Source organism: Nyctibius grandis, chromosome 9 (assembly GCF_013368605.1).
Source record: "Nyctibius grandis isolate bNycGra1 chromosome 9, bNycGra1.pri, whole genome shotgun sequence".
Taxonomy (NCBI): Eukaryota; Metazoa; Chordata; class Aves; order Nyctibiiformes; family Nyctibiidae; genus Nyctibius; species Nyctibius grandis.
In genome coordinates this window covers 4,326,622-4,351,721 of record NC_090666.1, presented here as the reverse complement: position 1 = coordinate 4,351,721, position 25,100 = coordinate 4,326,622, and the positions used below count along the sequence as shown (strand labels likewise).

Below are 25,100 nucleotides of genomic sequence, written 5' to 3'. Positions count from 1 at the left end.
ACACGCCGGGGGGTTCAGGCGCCGGGCCGAAGCGCGGAGCCCCGGCGGCGGGCGCAGGGCCGGGCCCGCCCGCCGCACAGGAAGGCCGCTGCCGGCGGGCCGGGCCCGGGCCGGGGCGGGCGCGGCATAAAGCGCGGCGGCGGGGCGGGGCGGCGGGCAGGAGGGAGCCGCCGCCGGCAGCAGGCCTCGGCCGGGACCCGCTGGCCAGGCAAGTGGGGCGCCCCGGGGGGCGGGGGGGCGGGCTGGGGCCGCGCCGCGGCGGCGGGGCGGGCGGACGGCCCGGTGACGGTCAGCGCGGCGGGGGGGGTGGCGGCGGCGGCTGCGCCAGCACCGGTACCACCGACCGCACCTCGATGCTGCCCGCTGCCGTCGGGGCTGCCCTGCAGCCAGCCGGGCCGCTCGGCCGGCGGGGCGGGCCCTCCTGCGCGGAGGGAGCGCGGCTGCGGTGTACCGAGCGCCCTGCGGAAGCTCCGCGGGCCGCCCCTGCGCCTCGCCCGCGGTTAGGTGTGAGCAGCCCTGCGCCTGGCGTACAGGGCCTAAGGGCTGCAGCCGGGGCAAAATAGTGCCTTTTTTTTTTTCCCCTTCAGATAATAATATTAAGTTTTCTTACTCATCTTTTTAGGATATCAGAATCACCAGAAATTGAGATTAAAAGTCCCACTGAAAGGGAACAGGCTTACAAACCTTAATTTTTTTTCTGAAACTCTCCTGTGCGTTACTCCTTCTCAGCAATTTAAAGAAACAAAGTAAATGTGCATGCAATATTTTTTCCTCTCTGAATGGAAGTGATAAAGGGGAGGGAAATGTCGCCGGGCTCATTTCCACTGACGTTATACGGTGTGTCCTTCACACCACACACAGAATCATCCCCTCCAGCCTTTGTTAAGGAGAAACTAAAACCTGTCGCTTTTACTTTTGCATGACTAAGTACTCAGGACTCTCTTACACCTCGAGATACCTCATCATCTTTTTTTTTCCCCTCTCTGACTTAAGAAAATGCAAACTGAAAGACCACAGCATTAAAATATGATGTATTCTCTACTTCAAAGTGTTGACATTCTGAAACTATGATTCAGGATTGGAAATAGAAAAGATGTTTATAGAAAGGTCAACTTGCTATAAAAATGTCAATTTTGATAAAATTTCATCTTTTTTTCAGGAAAAATGTCTATCAAAAATGTTCAAACAGATGTAATATGTTGACCTACTGCAGTGCAATCTGCAGTCCACGACTGGATTTTATGTAGTTTGTTAAACAAACATCCTAACGAAAGGGAAGATGACCTCTGGTAGAGGATCAGGGTGTGGGCAGAGCCCACGAGAAGACAGAGATCCCAGGGCGGAGGCCCTAGGACATCCCTCTCCTCTGCACATCTACGATGGCTTGTTCTTTTTATCTGCGCACCACATCTAGAATTACAGCCTGGCATAGCCCGCCCTGATGCAATGTTTTATCCTTAGTCTCTCTTGCACTAAAAAAAATCACAATGAAAATGGTGTTTTCACCAGTGGGATTAATGATGATGTGGTGCAAGCCTCAAGTGCAGGTAATGGAAACGTAATGTTCTCCTAAGTGGAGAGTCACTCAGGCTGAGGTGTCTACGTGGAGAGCCTGCTCACCCAAGTCAATCTCTTTATCCACGGAGAGGAGCAGGTATTAATTAGCCCACCTAAAATCTGGAACAACCAAGCTTCTAACTCCTGTATCTCAGTAAACAGCCAGAACTTACTTGGGATGGTTATCTCGGTAAGAATTTCAGAGCCTGTCTTTGGGTGATACTACTCTTGCTCGTCGTACAGTTTTCATATGACTTTACACTTCCCAGGGCTGGTGGTTTTTTTTTTCTTTCTGTAATGTCAAATCTCAGAATTCTGTGATAATTAAAAATTTAAAAGGTGTACTAGATAAACAATTTAGGCTGTGAAACAAACAGTACTCTCCAAACAGAAGATGTGGTGCTCTAGGAATAGCACAGTAACAACCAGCCACTAGGGCTTTAGGAAAAATTTGAGTGATATGAATTCACTAAGAGGAGAGCAAATTCATTGCTTTTTACTACTCTTTCATAAAAATAAGTTTTACCTGGATTTGAAAAGCACAATCCTAAGTTACTTCTCTTGAAAGAGAGGCTGTGGAAATCTCCCTGCTTTATAAGCATCATACAGTACCCCAAAACATTGGCATTAAGGAAGGAAATTGGCAGAGGCGCCCACTCAAGTGCAAGAGCCAGCGCTCCTTTTAATGGTCTTCCTCACTCTTCTCCCCCTTCCTTTTAACTAACTTTAGCCAAGTACCGTCCGTTTTGAAAGACAGAATAAATAGGAACATTAAGTAACTAATAAGAACTACAATGAAAATAAGTGATTTATGCACTTTGGATTATGAATTCATATTCACCTTTCAATGGTAAACATGTTTAATCTTTTCTTTTACAGTATGTCCCAATGGAGTCAAGTTCAACAACTGGAAATAAAGTTTTTGGAGCAGGTAGACCAGTTCTATGATGATAACTTCCCCATGGAAATCCGGCATCTACTAGCACAGTGGATAGAAGGCCAAGATTGGTAGGATTAAATTTATTCCCTCCCTTATGATTTCAGTCATGAACGATTTTTTACTTATCCAGATTTTAGGGTGCTCATTTGTGAGCTGTGCACTCCAAGAATAGTATTCCACCAGTTATGGATTTAGCCTGTTGAACTGTCAAACTTTAAATTTAAGGAATGCCTGGAGGTGAGGTTTCATTTGAACTTATTCCTAAACAAAATCCAATAAAAATATTTGAGAAAACTAATGGTATTACAGGTTTTTCATAGAAAAAAAAATACAAGTTAGTATTCAATGGAAATATTATACATTTACCTCTCGCAGCATAAAATTATTCATTTGTCCAAAACTGCACTTAAAGCTGGATATATAATTTTGGGGAACAAGCCAGCTATTTGTAGGAACTGTAGAAGGTGAATTTATGCACAAATTTGCATCAGAGTCACTGGATAATCATCTTAAGAAAATTCAGAACTAAATGCCAAAAAAAGTTTGTATTAGTTGTACCAGAAAGAGACATCTCAATTTTTCAAGCTAAATCCACAATACTATTGAAAAAAATCTGCTAAGGAATATAATCTTTCCTTGCAGTTTATAGCCCAGTGTTTATGGGGCTACAGAAACACAGGAAACATTAAAGTCCCCTTTTTGCAAGATTTACCAGGCGTATCTCAACCAGCATCTGCTGTTTAGAGGGCAAGGAGAGAGAACGTCCCCAGGACAAGGATGCCACGCAGTCCAAAGTCTGTCTTCCTCTATTGTGCTTGCTAATGTTGCCTTTCACGTACCAAGCTGTTCCATAAACAGCAGAACCAGTAAAGCCTCTGTGTGTGTGTCCTTTGTCCCCTACATACCCTTCACCAGTAGCTTCAGAGTCTTCCTGTATCCCCAAATAGTTTGGCCAGGCGAAGGCTCATCTGGTGCCTGGTGTGAAGATATATATCTGCTGACTGGCCATCTGGCTGTTGCCTCCTGGAGCAAGTTATTACTGCCATTTTCCTCAGTGGAGACACTAATTTGGATCCCTCTCCTCTACCAACCTGCCAGTTTTCCGTTAAATTTGTAAGAACATACTATCTTTTGGACTTGGAGCCCAGTGTCAACTTTGTTGGAATCTGGGCAGCAAATTCAGAAATCACATCTGTGTGACTGACAGTGAGAAGGACAGTATGCATAAGCCCCGTTTCCTCTGAGAAGTGGTCTAAAAATACTTAAATATTCACCAGACCAGAGACTAGTAAACCCTGGTTGTCTCCCCTCCGGCTGACTCCACAGCCTGTGCTAAGAACATCCTCACCCTGTCTCTATAGCTTCATATCTGTGTGAACATAAATAAAAGGATCATAAAAATCAATTATTCACAAACCTCTAACTATATGCAAGTCACCATATATCTAAAGCCTTTTTTTGCTGCCTAGATTTCTGAATGGATTATAATTTTCTGTACAGATAGATTGACACTTCTTACGACATTTTAAACGTGTGGTTCTCGTTCATTGGTTCTTTAGGGAGGCTGCATCCAACAACGAGGCAATGGCAACAATCCTGTTACAGAATTTGCTCATACAAGTGGATGAACAGCTGGACCGGGTTTCACAGGAGAAGAACCTTCTCTTGATACACAACCTGAAAAGAATCAGGAAGCTGCTGCAGGTGGGTCATTACTTCAGATGACAAATTGCATGCCCTCACTGGCTTCTAAAGGCAGTGCCCACCCTCTGTTGAATGCAGTTTGTTCCTGTGCACAGCTCAGAGCTGTCCCGATTGCTATAGACTCTAAGCAGCTATGGGAAGACCAAGCCTTCAACAAGAGAATTCAAAATAATAATTCCACTGTCTGTTACTTTGTGGAACAATAATTCACATTCTAATGCACGCTGCTCAGAGACAGGGGTGGTGACTTCTTAGCTCTATGCGTACCTGTGTTTCACTGATCTCTTAAAAATAAGACTGTATTGTGCTTATGGATGTTCGTATTTGTTACAAATGTAATTACCACCTTTCAAACACATACAGATATTTAACTACGGAATAAAAACGTATATTTGGGGCTTAAAGCAGCACCCTGAAAAAGGAACCCCTGTAAATCATTAGCATGTTTGCTATTTTATGCTTAGCTGGGATTATTTGTCATGAATGGCTTAAAGGATTTTCCGTTAGGCTTCTGCAAAATGATATTTATTTTGATTGGGTGAATGTTTCTCTAATAATTGTTTATCTAAGGCAAGGATTCTCAGAGTTCCACTTCATTAGTCACCTACTTCCTGACATCTCTGTCTTCTGCATAGAACAGATAGGCATCTGAGTTTAATGAAAGTTTGGGGTTTTTTCTCTTCTTTGATGGTGTTTTCCATAAGTACTTAAATGGCAATTACATCGCTTGCAAAACATTTTCTTTATTTTTTTTTTTATATATATATATATATATATACACACATATATACACACACACACACTGGTCTGGAAAATCTTAGCATGACCTTGCCAATTATTTTGTTCTCTTTATGGCCATGTGTCTTTCTATTCTTTATCCCTAATGGTGGCCTCTTAAAAATGTGACAATATTTCCATCGCTACCACATTTTCTTCTGGTGTTATGCAGTCAGTCTCATACAACTTAAAACTAAAGGTGCTTTTTGTTGCCTTTCTGGCTTGTGTAGCAGCACTATCCATAATTTCAGTACCGCTCAAACCCAAATTTACTTAACTGCTTTTAGAGTTAACTGCAGAAAGGTTAATCCTGTTATTTCTGTCATGGTCTTGGCACGCTTTACCACAGTAGGGCTGAGGCAGAGCTGTATCAGCTTACTAAAGGTATTCTCCCACAGCAGCATACACACGGAAAGAGCATTTCAGGGCACTGAGACGAGCAGTTGCATTGGTGTATTCCTGGCTTAAAACATTGTGCATTTATGATTATACCATCACAATGTGCACATGCAGAAGAACTGGTATATATTTACATACAGGCTCTACAAAATTAAAGTCTCTCACTGTTCCTTCTTTTCACACCATTTAGTTTATTCTAAAATCTTTACCAAAACTTGAAGTGGCAGCTCTGTGAAATCTGGCATACCAAGACAAGTAATCAGGCCTTGCACACACACACGTGAGTTTACATAATAGCCAGTATGAAAATGGCCAGAACGAAAACAATTTCCTTTAAGCCCTGGCATGTTTGGAAATTACATTATGATGTGCTTCCTGAAGAGGACAAAGCAAAGGAGGCTTATTCCAGAAAAGCAAAAGAAGGGGAGTTTTAAGTGATTTCTGATTAAGTGGTTTCTTGGGTGGCAAGGATCTGAGTCATGATTCCAGAACAAGCCAAGACGCCCAGGCATCCCCATTACGACTGTACAGCTAGGTTACAGTCACCATATACTGGTTACAGCACCAGCAGAGCCATCACCAGAGCTGGTCTTTTCCTTCTCTAGATAAAGCAATAGTAAAGGTCCCTGTGGAGTGGCCTAACCCATCATGTCACTTGATTGCTGGCTCTGAAAAGAAACGCCGCCCAAGTTGCGACATGTACCAGCTTGTTTTCTCGATCGCCCTGCAGCACTGTAAGGCCCTGGCTTAGCAAGCTTTCTCAAGCAGCAAGGACTCTCTGCTCCCTTGGGTTGCAAAGGTCTGCAAGGTTTGCAGCCTAAAGCATTGTGAACTTCTGAGAGGACGTGTGTGATGCTGGAATTATACTGCTTATTAGAAAGGATCTGTCTTGAGCTTTGCAGTAAAGTATTCCCAGCTGAACAAAAAAATACAACAGCTCTCTCCATCACTAACAATGTTGGCCTTTCTCCACTATATCAAGACAACAGATAGATAACCTGTATTTAGATAAAAAGCTACTTGTTCAGTTTCAAAATACACATATGAACCACCAGACACTGAATGGCACTTTCACTACCAGAGCTCTTCCTGATTTCTTACAACCTTTAGCACCATCAGCCATAGTCTATTCTGATTTCCAAAATAATTTCTGTAGGCTGAAGTAGGACCAGATTCTTGCAGTGGGTTTTTATTATTATTATTATTGATAAGGCAAATAACTTAAACTATGTCTTAAGAAATCTGTGACACAGGTATTTTTGATTTTTGTGTAAAATATTACGTCACAACTTCTAATTTTTAGAACATCGGTGATAAATGCATTTTCAGCCAAGTATGGGCTGCGTGTTCTATAGAGCTGCACAGGCAGTCTCCTGAGCTTCTGCTGTTGAAATTATTTGTTTATTGGCTAAGTAAGGACATCAGGAAAAAAATGCTATAGTAGTTGTATTCAGTTGACATCCTATCCTTGTTACTAACTGCCAGGTATTGCTAATGGACTATGAACTGTACATAACACACAGTATGGACGGTATTTGCTGTCCAATTTGAGTATGGAAGTTATGTAATTATGTGTCTAATTTTTTTAATGCATCACTGATTCTATTTTATTGCTGAATATATGAGAAGTTTGGAACTGGGCATTTGGCTCCCCACGCACAGCTGGATGCACTTGCAGATACCCAGCTCTTGCAATTTGAGCTAGTTTGTGACAGTTTCATGAGACACCACCAGAAAAACATGACTAATGTACACAGTACAGTGCCATGGTCCCTTTTGTCCCAACGTACCACCTAGGCAAAGGCAGACTGGAAGGGTACACTGTAAAACTAGCAAGATTTTTCACTGACTTTGATGGAGGAAAGGTTGGGTTCCTGAACAGGAGAGGAAGCTGCATGTGTAAACATCTTTTCATTTCTGGTGACTCTGTGAACAGTGTTGGTTTGACTTTCTCCGAAGGTTAGTTACCCTGAGCCCACCTTTTTCTCTGCTTTGCTCTCCAGCACAAGCGCTTCTTTGAAATTTCACAGTTCACTCCTCTTCCTTCCCCTCTATACCACACACACAGACATACAGACATATGTACAGCGTGCACACACACACAAAGCTCTTCAACTTCAATACACGATCCGAGCGCAATGTTTGTTCAATTATTTTAAGCAAAATTGTGTTACAATATTAAGTAATACTTGTCAAACTAGATAATGCTGGAAACCAGTATTTATCACTAAGCATGCAGAGTAGTATGTTGAGCTATGGTGTAGGCTCCTAAATACTATGACAATAGCAATAATAAAATAATTAAAATTAGAGAACACACAAAAGCTATTCAAAAGTAATCTGAGGTTCTTGACAAAAGGCAAAACGAGGGACTAATATTTAATTAGAAATACAACTAGTTCGTTAACGAAGAGCAGCCTTAGAAGTGGAAGCAATGCAGACTTTACAAATGACTTGTACAGCTGTTTGCTAGACAGCAAAGGGCTCGTTAGGATCAAGAGTCCTGATGCTGTTACTGAATCTAGACAGAATTATGCCTACGAGTTACCAGCACCACAGCCAAGCCCACCCCATCTGAAAGACCTCCCTGGGATTCATTTTTGTTATTAAATGGAGAAAATGTTCTATTCTGAGCTTCACCTGAAATATCTTTACATAAACATCTAAGTTGCTCCATGAAAATAACGATGGAAGTAGCGGAAGAAGTGAGAGCTTGCCTGCCTCCTACTTGCAATACAAAGCTTTGGGCAATTTTAGGCGTTGTGAAGGGCAAAGAGTAGAAGTCTCAGCAGGAGGACAGGTCTGCCTGGCACCCTTGGCCACAGGGACCATCCCTATTCTCTCCCCATTAGAGAAATAACTATAGAATGTGGCATTTCTGCTCAGACTGCTGACATTTCCAAAATTATCTTCAGGCAAAAAGAAACACTGACCAGGAAACATGCAATTTGACAAAGTTATAAGCACTTTTTCAAGTGCTGAGAAACTCAGTTAAGCAGCTGAGGTTACTGCTAGCTCTCAGTAATTTGCCTCTCTATCTATTTCTTGCTTTCATTGAAACATCGCTTCTTGACACTAATCTGGTATAAATGCACATATTATGTTAAAATCAGGGTCAGCATTTTAGGTTAAAATCCTTCATATTTACTTCTTACGTTATTGTTACTTCTCTAGTCAGTAAATTGGATTCATTTTTATAGCAGAGAAGCCTTTTGTGGCTGTGCTCTTTGGTGGGAGACAGTACAGCACAGTCACTTGCTAAGGTTAAATTCCCTGTCCATCTTCCTACAGAACTGCCGCTCCCCCCGCTGCGGTTCTGGAAAGGGAGGAGGAGAGAAAATGTTTAAAGGCAGTGGGGGAAAGAGGGGAGAAGCTATGTCTGTGCTTCTTTCTCCTGCTTGAAACCTAGATGGAGAAAAGCAAAGCAGATTAGTCACAAGGAGATGGTTTGTGCTGTTGCCATGACAGCAAAATGTAAAGGGCAGATGTTAAGCTCCAAAGAGCTGCCTAGCACTTCTAGGAACCAAATTGCAGATGCAACAGTCCACACGACCTTAGCCCATCAACAGTTACACCTCGGTTTTCAGCAGGAACGTTTCTAAATGACAGCATACCTCTCCCTGATGTAGGCTCCTGTGCAATACATGAGTAGATTCAATACACAAAGACAACTGGTGAAATATAGAGACACTCACGTAAGACAGGCACTGTCCATGTTCCTGACTCTCACGCCAAAATCTTTGGTTAGGGGAGAGCAGCTGGGCTGCAGCGCCCCAGGGGAGCCAAGGCAGGGGAGGCTTGGAGTAGCCTGGGAATCAGAGATGGCCACCATAGCCCAGTGTCCCACCACTCCATTTAGAAACGGTGGTGGCAGGCGATTGCCTGTGGGTCTCTGAGTAATCCAGTGGTATTCATCTCGGGGATGTTCTTCCCCCCCACTCCAAGCTGAAAATTTGGAGCACTCAGCAGGTACCTGCCAGACGAGGTGCAGCTCTGCGGGATGCAGCCTGGCCCGTGCGTGGGCTCAGGTGAGCCCCCAGGAGCCGAGGGGCTGCTGGCTGTGCTGCGCACGGCGATGGGTGCGTGACAACTATGTCAGGAAAAAGCAGAAATTCCCAGAATCGTCCTACTCATAACTGAAGCTCTCATTTATGCTCTAGTCTCAAGATAACTTTTGAAAGCAATCCCTTCTCATTAACAGTGACATGCATCTGTGTCACATCACTGATTACGGTATCCAGGGGAAAATCTGATTACATGAATCTTCCTTTATAGAAGTGAAATAACAGATTTCAGGAATAAGAAGAAGGGCTGCGCTGCTCATTTACCATTGAAGCCTGAGTTAATGAGTATAGTGTGTGCTCTGGGGAACAATTTGCTGTAAATGATGTATATTCATTAAATGCTTGCAGCAGATTCTCAGGTATCGGTGAACTTTACCCACTCACCAGCCCCTGCTAGAGCCTAAGATGAGGGGAGGGAGGGCAATGGGGATTCTGCCTGAACGAGCAGCTCTGTGTGCACACCATTAACACCTTGGCGTGTGATTACAAAGGGAGAGATGATCAGGTAGAATCACCAGATTTGCTGATTCACACCAACCAGTTATATCAAAACAAGCTTTTGGAAGCACTATAGTTATACTGTGGAGCTGGGAAATAATATTTTAGTTATATTTCTTTTTCCTACACAGCCCTACTTTTTTATGGAAAGATCTGGAATAGCATCTGAAAGTATCTTCTGTCATCTTAATCAACATATATTAACATTATGGTACTTCTTTCCATATAAAATTGACCCTGTTTCTACGTAGTACAAAGAAATAGCATCTTACTTTACACTATGCTACTTAAACCAGTACCACAGTAGTGCATTCCTGACTCTGTCTCAGGTTCTTGGTTATACTGCCCAGCTTGTTTCCATCTGTAATGAGAACTGAACATCTTTGTGCTTCTCCAGATAGAGCCAACATGAACAGATAAAGGTTTTTTAGTTCAGGGGACTGTTTACGCAAGTCACTGTACCAGAAAGGTTACATGCATGAGGGATCCTAAGATTATTTATTTCAGTACATCAAAGACAATGGACAAAATAGCATTAGATCTGAAATAGGACATTCCAGTTGGTAACAAACAGTTCTAATAAGCACTGTGCTGAGAAACAGTTGTGAAGAATGGAAACAGAGCCATTGATGTTTAAGTTGCAGTTTCCTGTTAAAGCTTACAACAGGCTGAGAATGGAACAAAACAGAGAAAGTTTCTAATACACCACAGAAGATCCATTTCAAAATGTTATTTACATGGATTTAGTGCTCATGTAACCTGCCAGATCAACAAAGCAACAAATTATGATAGGAAATGTGTTTCGAACAGTGTGTCCTGCTGTCCGACACAATTCAGACTGATTTTTCATATTAGCATCTTGCCCCCAGTCAGTTTTCCAGTTCAACCATTAAACCTGCTTACAAAAAATGTTGGTGTTCAAATGGCAAACCCTCCCCAGAAGCCCGTATGCTAAAGCAGCTCGCTGTCTGCTGTTAGTGATCACTGGCTGGTGACTGCATATCAGCTAATAAAGGGGTTTTTAAAACGATTGATACAAGACCAAAAAAAGATTACTTACTAGAAGTAAAATATTTTTAGTTCCTAGTTATTATTTAAAGAACACAACTCTAACAGTTTATAAACATTTCAGTTTGCTTTTGTAAAACGAATAAGAGTTAACTCACAAACAGAAGTAAAAATACAAGCAAACAAACTAAACCACCTCTTGTGGGCTGTGTTCATTCTGGAGCATTAAGGGCCCAGTTGCAGTCAAACATCTGCCTGAGAGATTAGTTAATAACACTCAGATCTTTGTGTCCAGGAGATGGAAAAAAAAAACCACAACCCCCAAAAACAGTCCCCTCTCTCCTCTGCTGTTTTACCCTTTTTCATAGGCAACACTGTACTTATATTTATTCTGAAATAAATCTCATTTAAATAAGAAGCATCGCTCCATTATTCATCCCCTCTGGCAGCACAGCGCTACTGCCTGATGGTGAGATGTTTTCTGTAGCTGTATCTCACCCTACCTGCTTAGAAATCTTTCTATAGACCATTCCCTGACTGGTTTTACAGTCTGCTGGAGGGACTCAGCAGTGGAATTTGGGGGCAAACTGGGGGATGGAAAAAAAGATCTCTGTCTTCACAGCTCATTCACTGTGCTTTAACAGCTTTGTCTATTGCAATTTGGTTGCACGTGCCCTAAAAACATGTACGATCTTTTGGAAGTTATGCATTATACCATACGAGAAAAGCAGAAGTACAGCACTACAGACCTGTGTATTAGGGCTTCCCACGCATCACAGGAGTTGGCTAAAACAATGAGGTTGCCTTTAAGTTCCCTCATGTATTTTGAGAGGGGGAAGGGGAAATCTAAAAATAAAAGTCTAACAAGAGCAGTCTAAATAGACAGTGTCACAGGTACTTCCTCTTAAAGACCTAGATAAAACAGAGCCATCTTCCTAGTAGAAGAAGATATTTTAGTAAGAATACTGCCTGTTTAGATACAGGCTTTCAAAAAACTCCCAAGCACTTTACCTATATCAGGGTAAACCAGTTTCTTTGTATTCTAGCACTGCCTTCATTAGGCTTTCCGCCTGGATGCATAAACAAAGGTACAAAACAAATCAAGGCGAAATGTTGTTTGTCATATTTGAAGGTGAAAACGGGAAATAAGCGTGTATGGTTATGCCTTCCCACCCACACATTTCTTTGAGATACACAACTATACTGAAGTATTTTTTTCTTTCAAAAATAAAATTATAGACAACAGGTTTTTTCTCCCTGTTTTTTCATTACATGAAAGTTGAGATATCTGCTTATATAGAAAGGTGCTGAGTATCAGACTTAGTAAAATAAGCGTATCACAAGTGAGCAACAGGGAAAGAAATGTATTTTTGCTTGACTTTGTAATCCTGTTTCCTATCTCTCTGTGTCCCACCTCCCTTCTTCCATCAGCTTCTTTAAATATTCATTCAACTTCAACAAATACATCAACAGTCATACTAGTTAACGGTTCCATGCCTCCAGTAAAGCTCTTATTACATACCATTAAAGGGCTCAAGCAGGGTTTCTCTAGCAGAACCAAGAAAAAAATACAGCTTATGTTTTCGATAGTTTAAAAAAAAAGAATAAAAGAGAAAAGCAGAGAAAAAACAACCAAATTTTGAAGTGCATTTTCAGAATTAGAAAGCACTAAAACCTACTCAAGTCCTCCTTAGATCATCTTAAAAACCAGGAGATAACCAGGTGAACCCCTGACTGACTTTCTAAAGGTTGCACAGCACATCCTTCTATGTTACAAGGAGAGAGCACCAGCCACTAATACCTAATCCTCTACTTTAATCACCGAAAACAGAGTCAGGGTACTCAAGTAGTGCATATTTAGTATTCATTTATAGATGTGTGCACTGTATAGAGACCTTTGACACATGAAAAGAAAGCTGGCCAATATTACTGTGATTGGGGTGATCCATTTTGTGATGGGGCTGCCCACAGGAAAATAAGTTAAATTTTGGAAAATTTAAAAAAAAAAAAGGAAGAAAAGAGTAAGAGAATGACTCTCTAGTCTAGATTTCTTCATTCATCTCAGGAAAAGCAGTAAATTTCAAGATACTAAAACTGACCGTTGTTTGGTGTTCTTTTTAAAAGCACATGTATTTTAAAGTGTCATAATATGTATTTTAAAGTTTCTCCCTGATCTTACAACTTACAATCAAATCTTGCATTTCCCCAGCCACTATTTCATGCATCTTAACATATCCCAAATAGTTCAAGCTGTTTTAAAATTTGGCTAAAGGGTGTAAACTCTGCACACCATAATGTATGAGTTGTTTTTGCAGAAATGCCTCTCTGCTTTTCTTCATGATCTAGTAAGATGCTATCACAACAGATGTCTCTGGAGTAGAGTGCATGCAGGGCAGTGGTAGGAAGGTTTTCTCCCAAGGAAATGTCATCAGCATTCAGAGAAAATTTTCACCTGTTCAGAAAGAAAGTTTAATTTCCCCCATTTGCTTAAATCTAGCAGCAGCATGCTGGTAGTTACCGAGAAGAAGCAAGTCCAAATAAGATGGTTTGTTGTTTGTTGTACATCATGCTATGGAAGACCTCATCAAAATGGAAGAGAGGAGAAAGACAATTTCTAAGAACAACAGAATTACAATAATATTAGCAGATAAGACTAATGTTTCCATTTGAAACTTCAGATGAATAAAGTGAATCCTCCATTTCTCTTTGTTGGTATTTGTCAAAAGACAATTATAAGTTTTCTCCATAAATAGCTAAACTTAATACAATTTTGCATAACTACAGAATCCACGCCCTTCCTCCTTTCCCGTCTGCCAACGCTCATGTCACACTAAGTTAGGATTCCTTCATCTCACGCCTTTTGTTGGCTAAATTTTCTTTACTTTCCAACTTACGCTACTCTTTCAACGATAGGAAATAATTTTCAATTAGTCATTCAGAAGCCAAGGTCATCTTGAGCAAATTCAGCCTTCAACCAAAGACAAAATGGAAGTGCAGAACAGCAAGAGTTGGCAGTAGGAGGATAATAAGGGAATACAGAGTGGCACATTCTGAACTGTAATTACCTCCAAGAAGTATAAAACATGGGGAGAAAAAAATTCAGTGTTATTATTTTAAGGGAGTCAAGCACATTTGTTACTGTAACTTTTAGTAATTACTGTTCTTTAATAAGTTACAATTATTGAGATATTTAATGTTACAACTTATTCTTTATCAATTTATTGTTGTTGAGTTGCAATCCATCTGCTAGATGACTGCAAAAGAGGCTATTGATCCAGCACGTATTGGACAAATCTAGCCGTTCTGGGGGAGAAAGCTCCAGCCCGACAGAAGGGGACGGCTGCTCAGGCTGTGGCACACGGCTCAGCTCCGTGCCAGCTGCCCAGCATTCGAGCATCTGTCTGCTGCAAAGGCAAGGTCCCTTCCCAGCCTTTGATCACAAGCGTTTGTGCTGCAGATACACCATTATATCAGCTTTTGTCTGAGGGGCTGCTGCTCCAAGAGGGCAGGTGGTAGTTCTCTGTCAACCTGCTTGGTGTCTGCTCAAACTGAATCAAGTTGAGCAACCACCAGACAGGCACAAGTACAGGAATCACTACAGGCACAGCTTATTACTAGAGCTTTACGAGTTAGAGAAGAAAGGGAAAAAAAAGTGAATTTCCACTTCATCTCTTGATACAGAAGGTTTTCTCTTAATGAAACAAAGACAAAGAGAGAGAGAAAGAGTTTTTAAAAGTTTTGCATATGAATAGTATCTAGAAATGCTAGGAAAGTCCCTAATACCTGGCATTTTTTGTGGGGGATTTTAAAACATCCCACTATCAGAATTTTTAAGTGCCTCTTCTACATAAATGCATTTTCCAGCTCCAAGAGAAGATTTTTTTTCTTCTTGACTTTGTTAAATAGCTTTTGTTTGACTCCTTTCTGTCACAGGGCAAAGACAAAAGGCAGCCATCAGCCCTTAGAGTGCTCAAATTCTGTTGGGCAGTGGTAAGCTGGGACTAAACACTCCCCACAAGCTTTGTAGCTTCAGATAGCCTGCGTGCTCTGGTTCTCACGTACTAGCCATCTACGTGGAAGGTGGGACCCTGTTTTACCACCAAAAAAATAACAGCAACAAGCAGAAATTAACAGACATTAGCTGAGGAACTAATATGCACTGATTTACACCAGTCACAGATTTCTCACCACAGCTTTCATCCCAAGCCTTATTAAAAACAGGACTTTTTTTTTCCTCTAATCGAGGTGCAGATAGATGAGACAGGCTTAGCAATACAACTGACTGCAGCCGACACAAGGCAGGCCTCTTCTCCCCTCTGCCAGCCAACCCTCCTGACTTCACATGTGCTAGTCCTTAACAACAAACTCATCCTTTGCCAAGCAGTTTCAGTCCACCGAGGAGAAGAAAACCTGTTGGGCAAAAAAGCACAAGTGGTTTCCATCCCAGTTAGCAATCTGGATTGGCTCACTAAGGAGTCAGACAGGCACTGGACTGGCATGAAGTGAGGGCTGGCACTGCACAGCCAAGAGCACAACCATTCTTTGCAGCAATTGATTTGCTCCGGTTGTTGCTGTCGGACCCTACCTTTACCTTACTTCCACACGAAGCTCCACTCCACTCAATCTTTTGGAGGAAGATCATATAGCTATTTGCTACGTTCCTGTATTCCCTTCCCAAAGTTACATCCTGACACTACACAAGGACAGCATAGGAATACGCAGAATAAAGGGGACTACAGGTATATTCCTGGACCTGAAGTTCAGTTGTACTGAAGGAAGTGTGCAGTGAGAACATAGTTACTACCCTGATAGCCAAGGAGCCGGCAGGGAGAAACCAGTAACAGCAGATCCAGATCTTTGGCATTGTCATTTGACATGGAAATCAGCAGTATATCCTTAATGTTAACCCCCCCTTCACTGCGCAGCAAGGAGCAGGCAGGGAGGGAGTGCTTAGTGTTTCATCTCAGACATAGTGTGTCCTGGGGTAGTATTACTCACCACGTCTTTTTTCCAGAGAAACTCCTAAAATCACAGTCTAGTTCATAACTCGCGTTCCTCAGGGTAACTGATACTGATGATTGCTGGAGTAAACCACCACCCTGAACTGCTTCTAAAGAGATCAAAGGAGGCACAGCACTGGGACGACTTTGGGTGTGCACTGGTTGCACTGTGGGGCACATACTTTATCTGTCCTGAGAAGACTTCAGAAACCCTAGAGACATTCGTTTCATTGCTAACAATACCATGGCAGTCAAAGCTTCTCTAGAAGGGAACATTTGGTACATTGGTTGTTTAGTTTTAAGAGTCCTGTGTCTTTCACCTTAGTCTCTACCCGGCACCACAGTATAACCAACAGCATGGTAGTTAATACCAAGCAGCTCGAACCAAATCTCCACGATTAAAATTACCATTTTTAATATAATATTTCTTTACCTTGTAACTGAAGTCAAAACATATTAAGAAAAGTCTTTCAAATTACTTAGATTTCATGCAAAAGCACCCAGGGAATGGTTCGCTTTTGTCTGTCTAGTGTTAGAAATGTATGTCACTATGACACTATGTAGTAGTTGGCATACAGAAGCAGCGTGTTCACATTTCTGTCAGATGTGTTCACACCCTTGTTTCTAATACAACAATTGGTATGAGATATCAAAGGAAAATACACCATCAATTTAAGTATGTATAGACTTACTGTGCCACATTCAGAGAATGCAAAAATAAATGAAGTTCTGAGTGGCAGCAAAATATGATGAGAATAAAAACTAATCAGAAAGAGGGGAAAATAGAAAAAAGTCCAGGACTAGAAACCATACAGGAAAAGAAATGAACTGGATTAATTCTAATGAATGGCTGAAAACTGTACGAGCACTGAATAAAGGGCATCTGAATGAATGATACGTGAATACTGAATAAAAGGCATGAAGGATATTGAGAAACACTGAATGAACACATCGCCATGAAAGAAGCTGCTTGAGAGTCCTCAATCATTCCAATTTGATAAATAAATACAGCACAAACCAACAGCAGCTCAAATTGTGCCCAGTCCTCAGTCACACATCAGCAATTCTGCACAGTATTTATGGTGATATAAAAATATAGACATTTTTTGGTTCTTTGGCTTGGGACAAGATTTGTGTCTTCTTTCATCTCTAGACACATTATTTGTTGGAGGAAGAAAAATGTTCATAGGCATTAAAATCTAAGTCGTCTGCTTTTTGCTGAGGAGGCTTTTCTGCTTGCATCGTTACCATATTGATAGGCTTAAACAATTTTTTGTTGGCAGAAGCGCTACATGCTAACAGCAACATCCTATTGACAATGGGAGACATGATAAAATCGTGCACAGAACAGGCTGACAGGAAAGCCCTTTCAAAACGGCTGTGTTAGCAGTGGAACAATTTGATCTTCAAATGATGTACATCATCTCAGAGTTGTATCTTTATAATCTCTGTAGGACATTAAGAGTATTTTATGGCAATGGCACTAACCGATGCTGCACTGCAAGGCTGAACCAGCACTAACAAAGGTCGAGAGCAGTAGGGGGGTCTTTTCCACCCACACCAAGCTGTACCTCATAGACACTGAAGCACACTGTTTGTGATTTCCAGAGGGACACCCCGAATTCTGAATTTTTAAAAGTTGTACTTACTTGTGCTTGCAGGGCAAATATCATGGTAATCCCATGCATATAGCAGTGATCATCTCAAACTGTTTAAGAGAAGAAAGAAGAATATTGGCTGCAGCTAGTATGCCTGTACAGGTAATGAATTACATTTCATTAATCTGCTCACGTGCTTTTAGGACCAAATCCCGTCTTCTCATTCCACTAGAGTGATTTGTGTGCACTAGGGGTTGCCAATATTGCCCTTTAAACTCATGCCTACACTTCATTAGTGGCTCTACTGCTGCAAACGTTGCTATAAGTGACTTCTATGTCACAGCTAATCTTCAAAGACTTTAATCTGTGGGAAAGGCTTTAAAGAGATTATTCTTTGCAAAACAGATGTGTATATTTTAAATTATGCAATGCATTAATTCATATTAATTATGCAACACAAAAGACATTCCATCTGATATGCTGCAAAAGCATTGATAGTATTTATATTGTTTGAAGAAAGCAACTTTAAAATTACATTTAAAACCTATTCTGGGAAAATTGTTACATGTTTAAAACCCAGATAGAATTTTTAAGTCAAATGTGTTCTTTTTAATCACCTGTGGATGTAATGTGTATTCTTGTATTGTGACATGGGTCTTTTTCAGAAATCTAATAATCTATGTTTCAGTTTCTTTAATTTACTAGATGTTTAATGTTTGCAGTATACCCACACACTTTCATCTTTTGGATTTCAAAGTTAAAGCAGCATGTTTTTCAAATCTGTGGAACTAAACAGATTTGGCTGTTTACACCATTCTCCAGCTGGTTGAAGACCAGCTCCTGAATTCCCTCTCTATGCTAGAACTTGCAGTACAGTTACTATCACTCGTCATTACTCATCCACCCATTATCTGTTCAATGTGTTCCAGGGGCCACTGGAAAAGTCTCTGCAGAACTCTGTGGTTTCAGAACGACAACGAAATGTAGAACACAAAGTGTCAGCCATCAAGAACAGTGCGCAGGTATTTTTTTTGTCCCGTTTGCTGTTTATGCAGCCATGATTTTCACACAGACATACTTGAACAATCTGTAAGCTGGGCAGCACAAATACTTTTGCTAACAAGCTGCACCAACCATTTTGCATTATTCTGAGGACCTCAGCCCAGACTAACGACTCAGGACATACCTGGATCCTCAGGTTTCTACAGCTGCTCTGGGTTCAGTGTGAGAGCTACCTATTTTAAAGCTATCACACTCATCCCTATGTGAGTTGCAGGCAGACCACTGAGTGCAGTAAGAATATACCTACTGTCTTTATCTAAAAAGATGTGAGGTTCAGTAAATGTATTTCTGCAACTTCACCTCTGTTAGTTGGGTCAGCCGTAGCTAGCCTTTGTGACCTGAGTCACGTATCAAGATCTTCATAAAGCTGAAGACTACATGACTTAATTACACATTTTGGAGACTTGAGGGGAGAAAAACATTGGGAGCTGATGGTAACAATTCTCTAGGAGTTTCCCATACCATTGCAGGGCAGAGCTGGGCTGAGCCAAACCTATAGCTATGTCCCACAGAGACCTTGAAAGCTCAGTCAGAGAATACCTGCCTGTTCAGTTCAAAGGAGGATAAGGACTCAGATTACCTACGGCCTTTTTGCTATCCCAGCCCCACTTTCAGCTTTGCAGCAGTCTCAGTGAAGAAGTTATATTTGAAATATCTGTCCATATGCTGTTCAAGAGCAACACTTTTGGTACGCTGGAAAGACGTCCTAGTAGCATTCTCTCATCAATGTCTCCGTACATGGGGAAGAAGGGCTAGAGAGATGAAGCCTTAAAAGGATAAAGCTAGCTTTAGAAATGTGATACTAGATCTCTATCTATGTGTAAAGTTATAAGATAAGAGTTGCAGAGCAAAAGCAGACAAAGCTGCAACCCAGCAGCCTACCATGCTGCTCCTTCTGCCTGTGTGGGGAAGCTCAGCCATCCCCGAAAGACCAGTGAAAATGAGAATGATTTCTAGACATAAGTGTTTTTTAGTAGGCAATTAAGTTGAACACAGAAGTCAGCCAGCTCCTCATGTATGTAATTTCATACCTTACACATATAATCTAAAAGTTTAGTCTCCAAAATACAGAGGAAATCAAAATGGCTAATTCTGTGTGGCCTAATTTAGCAACCGAGTTTTTGTATTTTCCACAGACACTTAACGTGCATATCTCAGGGAAGTAAAAAGGATTGTTTATGAGTTATTGGCAGAATCAAGGCTTCCTATAAACAGCACAGAAACAGACCTTGGAAGTAAAACAGCTTATTTCCTACAGTTCTATTTTCCTTCTTTTGCTATGCCTTTTTTTGAATTATCATTGTTTGGTTCCTAGAAAACACCTTCCAAACATTTTGCAGTACATATGAAAACAACCCCTTGCAACAAGCCAAAGCAGCAGCAATGTTTCATTGCTTTATCCAAATTGTTAAGTAATTCTCCAAAGCCTCTGAGATCTGCTCCTGTCTCTGGCTCCACCTTTCTTGGCTTTGCACACCCCATTCCAATTTCCACTGAAGTCAATGCAAAATTATCCATTTACCCTGCTTTAAAGTTCCAAGAAGAGAGTTACATTATTGGCATAATAATTTCAATTTAGCTCAGGCTAAATGTAATCATTCCTACTTTCCACTACATCATTGAACTAGTAAACAAGAAGTAGTTAAGCTGTATCCACTACTGTTTGACTGTGGGAAAGAGGGTAATAGTTGGCTTTCTGAACAAGTAAAATAAATCTGTAGTTATAAGCGTGCATTTATAATTCAACTGTCTTTTTAAAGTTTACAGGTTAGTAAACCAGAGTTCCCAGGACTGCTTAGGGATTTTCAAATGATAGGAAAGGAAAATACTACATTATGCATTTGTCCATTACAAAACAAATTCCTTTTTATGTCACTGTGAACACCCAAATAATTTTAGTTTCTTTTCCCGGGGAAAGATGACTGACCAAGACGTCAAATACTTGGAAGACTTGCAAGAGGAATTTGACTTCAGGTATAAAACAATACAAAGCTTAGGTAAGAGTTTTTATAATAATTTTTAGATTCTTTACGAAATGGCTGGTTCCACAGCTAGACCCGAGTATCAGGTTTTTTTGTGTGTTACCCAGATAACATATGTAAACATAAAAAATGGATTTTTAGTTTATATCATAGAATCACAGAATGGTTTGGGTTGGAAGGGACCTTAAAGATCATCTAGTTCCAACCCCCCTGCCACAGGCAGGGACACCTTCCACCAGACCAGGTTGCTCAAATCCCCATTCAACCTAGCCTTGCATACTACCAGGGAGGGGGCAGCCACAGCTTCTCTGGGCAACCTGTTCCAATGTCTCACCACCCTCACAGGAAAGAATTTCTTCCTAATATCTAATCTAAATCTCCCCTCTCTCAGTTTAAAACCATTCCCCCTCGTCCTGTCACTACTTGACCTTGTAAAAAGCCCCTCTCCTGCTTTCCTGTAGGCGCCCTTGTATAAAGTTACAGCCTTGGAACATAATGACTCTTTTGGGGTTAAGAGGGTAAACAGGATCTCATCGAGCAAGTATAGTTATTTTCTATAGATAAGCTGCATAATGGCATGAAAAGTAGTAATTTTCTTAATTTAAAGAACCTATTTTTCTATTTCCTCACCTTTGACATGGCCCTTCCTTGGCAGGATGTGGAAGAGCCTCTTATTTCCCAGTGTAGAGTTGTGCAAAACTGATTTTTTTAGCCTCTAACTTGGCTTTCTGTTCTTTTTTGACCACAGTGGTGATAACGAGCTGGTAAGCACTCTGAATGCATGTTTGACCAGCCTATGACGGTTGAGATCTGCACACGGCAACAGTCCTTGCATGATCTCTTTCAGAAAAGAAACTGAGGCCCACTTGTGTCTGCTCAGATATCTTCATATTATGTCCCCTTGAACACGCAAAGATATTGGGCTTAAAATGTTTGAGTTCTTAAACATGTCAATCCTATATGTTCAAGGCAATCAGCGGAGATCAAGTTGCCATGGTTTAATGAGTTGTTAGTCATCAGGCCAACCACACAGATGACTGAACCACACAGATGACTGAAGCCTGCCCCACTCGCAAAATAAAACATGCTTACATAAATGACTTTCAGGGCTTAAAATTTCACTGTGTCAACAAATGCCCTACACCAGCACAGCCAGCTTGCAGTACCTTACAATGTGTGTGAGCAATTGCTGTGGCTGAGCTATCGGTTACTCGTCTGACTCTTTTGAAACATCTACCCTAGCATAATGGGAAGATGTCAATCCAGAGCTTAGCAGAGACACAGTGGGCACCAATTTCTTTTTTGAAGGTAGCATGAAAGATGCAAGAAGAGCAAAAGGTGGGGGAAGTGAGAGTGGGGGAAAGAGCTGGATATAAAAGAGCATGGGGCAAGCTTGGGGAAGCTTGAAACTAACACATGATCCAGAGAAGGAAAAAAGTTACGGAGAAGGGGAAATACCCAGTGATCAGTACTCCTGGCTGCTGAAATCCCCACGGCGATGCACACGTTATCTCTTTCAAACGCCCAACCTCCATTCTCTCAGCCAGACGTGTAATTCACATCAACTCCAAAGAGCTTTAGTCTAACTGCTGACACCACGAGCGTTTTTCAGTAGTGCACAGATCAGTCATTGATCCAAGCCAGATGTACACAATACACGAGTATGCACATGAATAAGAAAATTCTAGATTTATAGGTATCATCCATATGTTTTCTACCTTTTCCTGTTCCACATACACATCTAAGGAGTGGAGTCATAAAACCTTGTCTTAAACTTGTACTAAAGTTAGTCCATTCAAATGAAACACGCTATTATGTAATCTAGTGATGTCCACAGTTTACTTTTTCACTAGTTCATGCTGCAGTCTGGTCATGGTTTTTTCCCCTGCTCCCCTTATAAACACGCACACGTACTCACACACACATTTACACTGATTTTTTTCATCCCCCTGCAGAGCAGAGTGACAAAAACAGTGCGCTCATTAAACAGGAAATGTTGGCGTTGCAGGCGATGCTCAATACTTTAGACTACAAGAGAAAGGTTAGTGACACGGCTTTGTCATTTGTGGTTCATTTGCTTTCTCCCCTTATTCCCACATATTTTGACTGGCAGTTAAGAAATTGGCAATTAAGTAATGGCTCAATCAAGAATATGGTTCTGTACACCTTAGAAGGGAGGTCAGGCCATCACTTCACAGGACCTCTTGTGTACTGTGCTAAATGGATAACTCAGTTGGCAATATATACCTTTTAAAGTAAGCAAAAGTATTCAGAGTAAATGTAATCTAATAATTGCAAAAAAAAACCCCAAAACAAAACAAAAAACACACCCTAACAACCCACCAATGGTACCTTGCTCTGTTCAGCAACTGAGACTTGCAAATATGACAAACATTCCCCTGACTGCTTCTTTGCTGGCACAGAAACAGCACATTTAGGCAATTTGTTTGAGTCCATGTGCAAACAAACAAAAAAACAACAACAGTGCACTGAATATGATGCAAAACAAAAGGAGGACTTTTTGACCTCGAGAGTACTTGTAAATGCCAACTTCTTGGAGGCGTTATGCCCACAAAGAATGAAACAATCCTCCTTCCCACCCCTAAAAAAATAATTTTTACTGAGAAAGAGTTCACAGATATTCAAGATTATTTTCAAGTACAATGGGTGATGAATCCAGTCACCTCTGAATTAAAGAGACTAAAGCCGTAGGGGCTAAATACGGCTACTTTCAAAGTAATTGAAAGAAATGTAATCAGCACTTCTATGATAATTGCTGAATTCTGTGGCTGTTCCCCGTGGTCAGTTTGTGACACCTTTCCTATTTTACAGGAAGTACTCAGTAAAATAGGGCGTGTGATTCATGAAATAGATATGCTTATGAGCAACATGCTGACTGAAGAGCTGCTAGACTGGAAGAGACGGCAGCAGATTGCCTGCATTGGGGGTCCTCTCCATGGTGGGCTTGATCAGCTCCAGAACTGGTAAACCTGCCTTGAGCTCGCGTTTCCACTGAAAACCACAGGAAGCCTGCTGCACATGAAGCGATCTTTCCTTTAGATCAGTTACCTTGCAACAGCAGCAAATTCATTAGCAGCTAAGCAAGTAAATAACAAAAATACAATTTGTCTTGGTGGACCACATTTGCTATTCAGAATTAATAACGTTACAGTGAACTGCTGACCCTGAGCTGTGGCAGTCAGTCATTTTTTGGTTTGACAGTTGTTCCAGATACATGATACATACCCTCTCGGGAGTTTTGCTTGAGTAAGAACTGTGCTGAGTGTGTCACTGAGGATGGTGGGAGTTTTGTCTAGGCAGGAGCTGGGTAGACACTTTGTGCTTTGACTCACGAGGCACATCACTCCTCCAGACTTCAAACTACACAGGAATTGAATGGCAGTAGTCTCTGTGGTGGTAACTCTAAAGGTGATTGCAAATGAAAAAAAAAAATAGCATTATATTTTAAAAGATAATGCAGCCAGAGAATGTCAATGTCCTGGTCATTTCTCTCCCATTAAACTTCTCTTCTGGAGAAGGTGAAGTAAAGAATAAGAAAAAAGGAAGGACAACAACCAAGAACCTTTTTAGGTTTGAAGAAAAGGTTTTTTTTTCCTTTTTTGTGTGGATTTTTTTTCCACTGAAGTATTTTTTTTTCCAATGAAGATGTTAAAAATAGCTAAAAGATGTGATTTTATATACACATACCCTATTAAACTGTTAGTGTGTTTTGATTTTATTTTCCTTATTGTTTTTACATTTCTGAGAAATGCACTTCCTCAGCCATCGTAACTGTTTCATTTTATGTCAATATTATCCTTTTAAGAGTACATTTTGCAAAACCACTAAGCTGTAGGAAAGAAATAAAATCGGCACAAGTACCCTGCATGTAAGAGGTCAGAACTGTATACGTATTTCTTCTAAATTATCACAGACAGCGTTGCATTGCTGTTGATGAGGCCTGCTGCAAAAATATTTATCTTTGAAACTAAAGTAAGGAATTTTGCCTGATGTATTTATATGCTCCTGTAAACAAAAGATGAATGGACACGAGTTTGGATAAAGCTAGAAAACACCAGTCGGTACTGATTCCGATTTCCCTAAGCAGGAACCTCAGTAGCCATTATGTTCTAAGCAGCCATTTACACGAAAGATTGCAAACTAATCTTTTGCCTTGCTGTAGTTTCACGCTGTTGGCAGAGAGCCTTTTTCAAGTTAGAAGGCAACTAGAGAAACTGGACGAACTGTTGACCAGACTGACTTACGATGGGGACCCTATCCCAGTGCAAAGACCTCAGCTACTGGAAAAAGTCAACTTTCTGCTCTACAATCTTTTCCGGAAGTGCGTAAGCCATTGTCAATGTACATAACCTTACCCAAACCGACACAAATTTACTGGCAACAATGAGACCATATTGTTAAGAAGAAAAAAATGAGAAAAGGTTGAGCCTCTGAAGATCTTAAAGACTGAGTTTCCAGTATAAAAAGCATGTACAGCTGTCACCAAAATT

At 41.0% G+C, this 25,100-nt stretch overlaps 1 protein-coding gene across 3 annotated transcripts in view; it reads left to right on the top strand.

Moving 5' to 3' along the window:
* Window positions 1-2,437: 2,437 nt before the first annotated feature.
* STAT4 (signal transducer and activator of transcription 4) overlaps window positions 2,438-25,100 on the top strand; it is a 40,660-nt gene continuing 17,997 nt past the window's right edge. For 2 of the 3 annotated variants that reach the window (XM_068408237.1, XM_068408236.1), the window contains exons 1-8: window positions 2,438-2,565; window positions 4,057-4,201; window positions 17,609-17,707; window positions 18,475-18,567; window positions 20,526-20,604; window positions 22,545-22,630; window positions 23,422-23,573; window positions 24,773-24,931. In XM_068408237.1, coding sequence (XP_068264338.1) covers window positions 2,438-2,565; window positions 4,057-4,201; window positions 17,609-17,707; window positions 18,475-18,567; window positions 20,526-20,604; window positions 22,545-22,630; window positions 23,422-23,573; window positions 24,773-24,931 — 941 coding nt within the window. The remainder of the gene's footprint in view (window positions 2,566-4,056; window positions 4,202-17,608; window positions 17,708-18,474; window positions 18,568-20,525; window positions 20,605-22,544; window positions 22,631-23,421; window positions 23,574-24,772; window positions 24,932-25,100) is intronic. The other variant, XM_068408238.1, reaches the window with a different exon arrangement.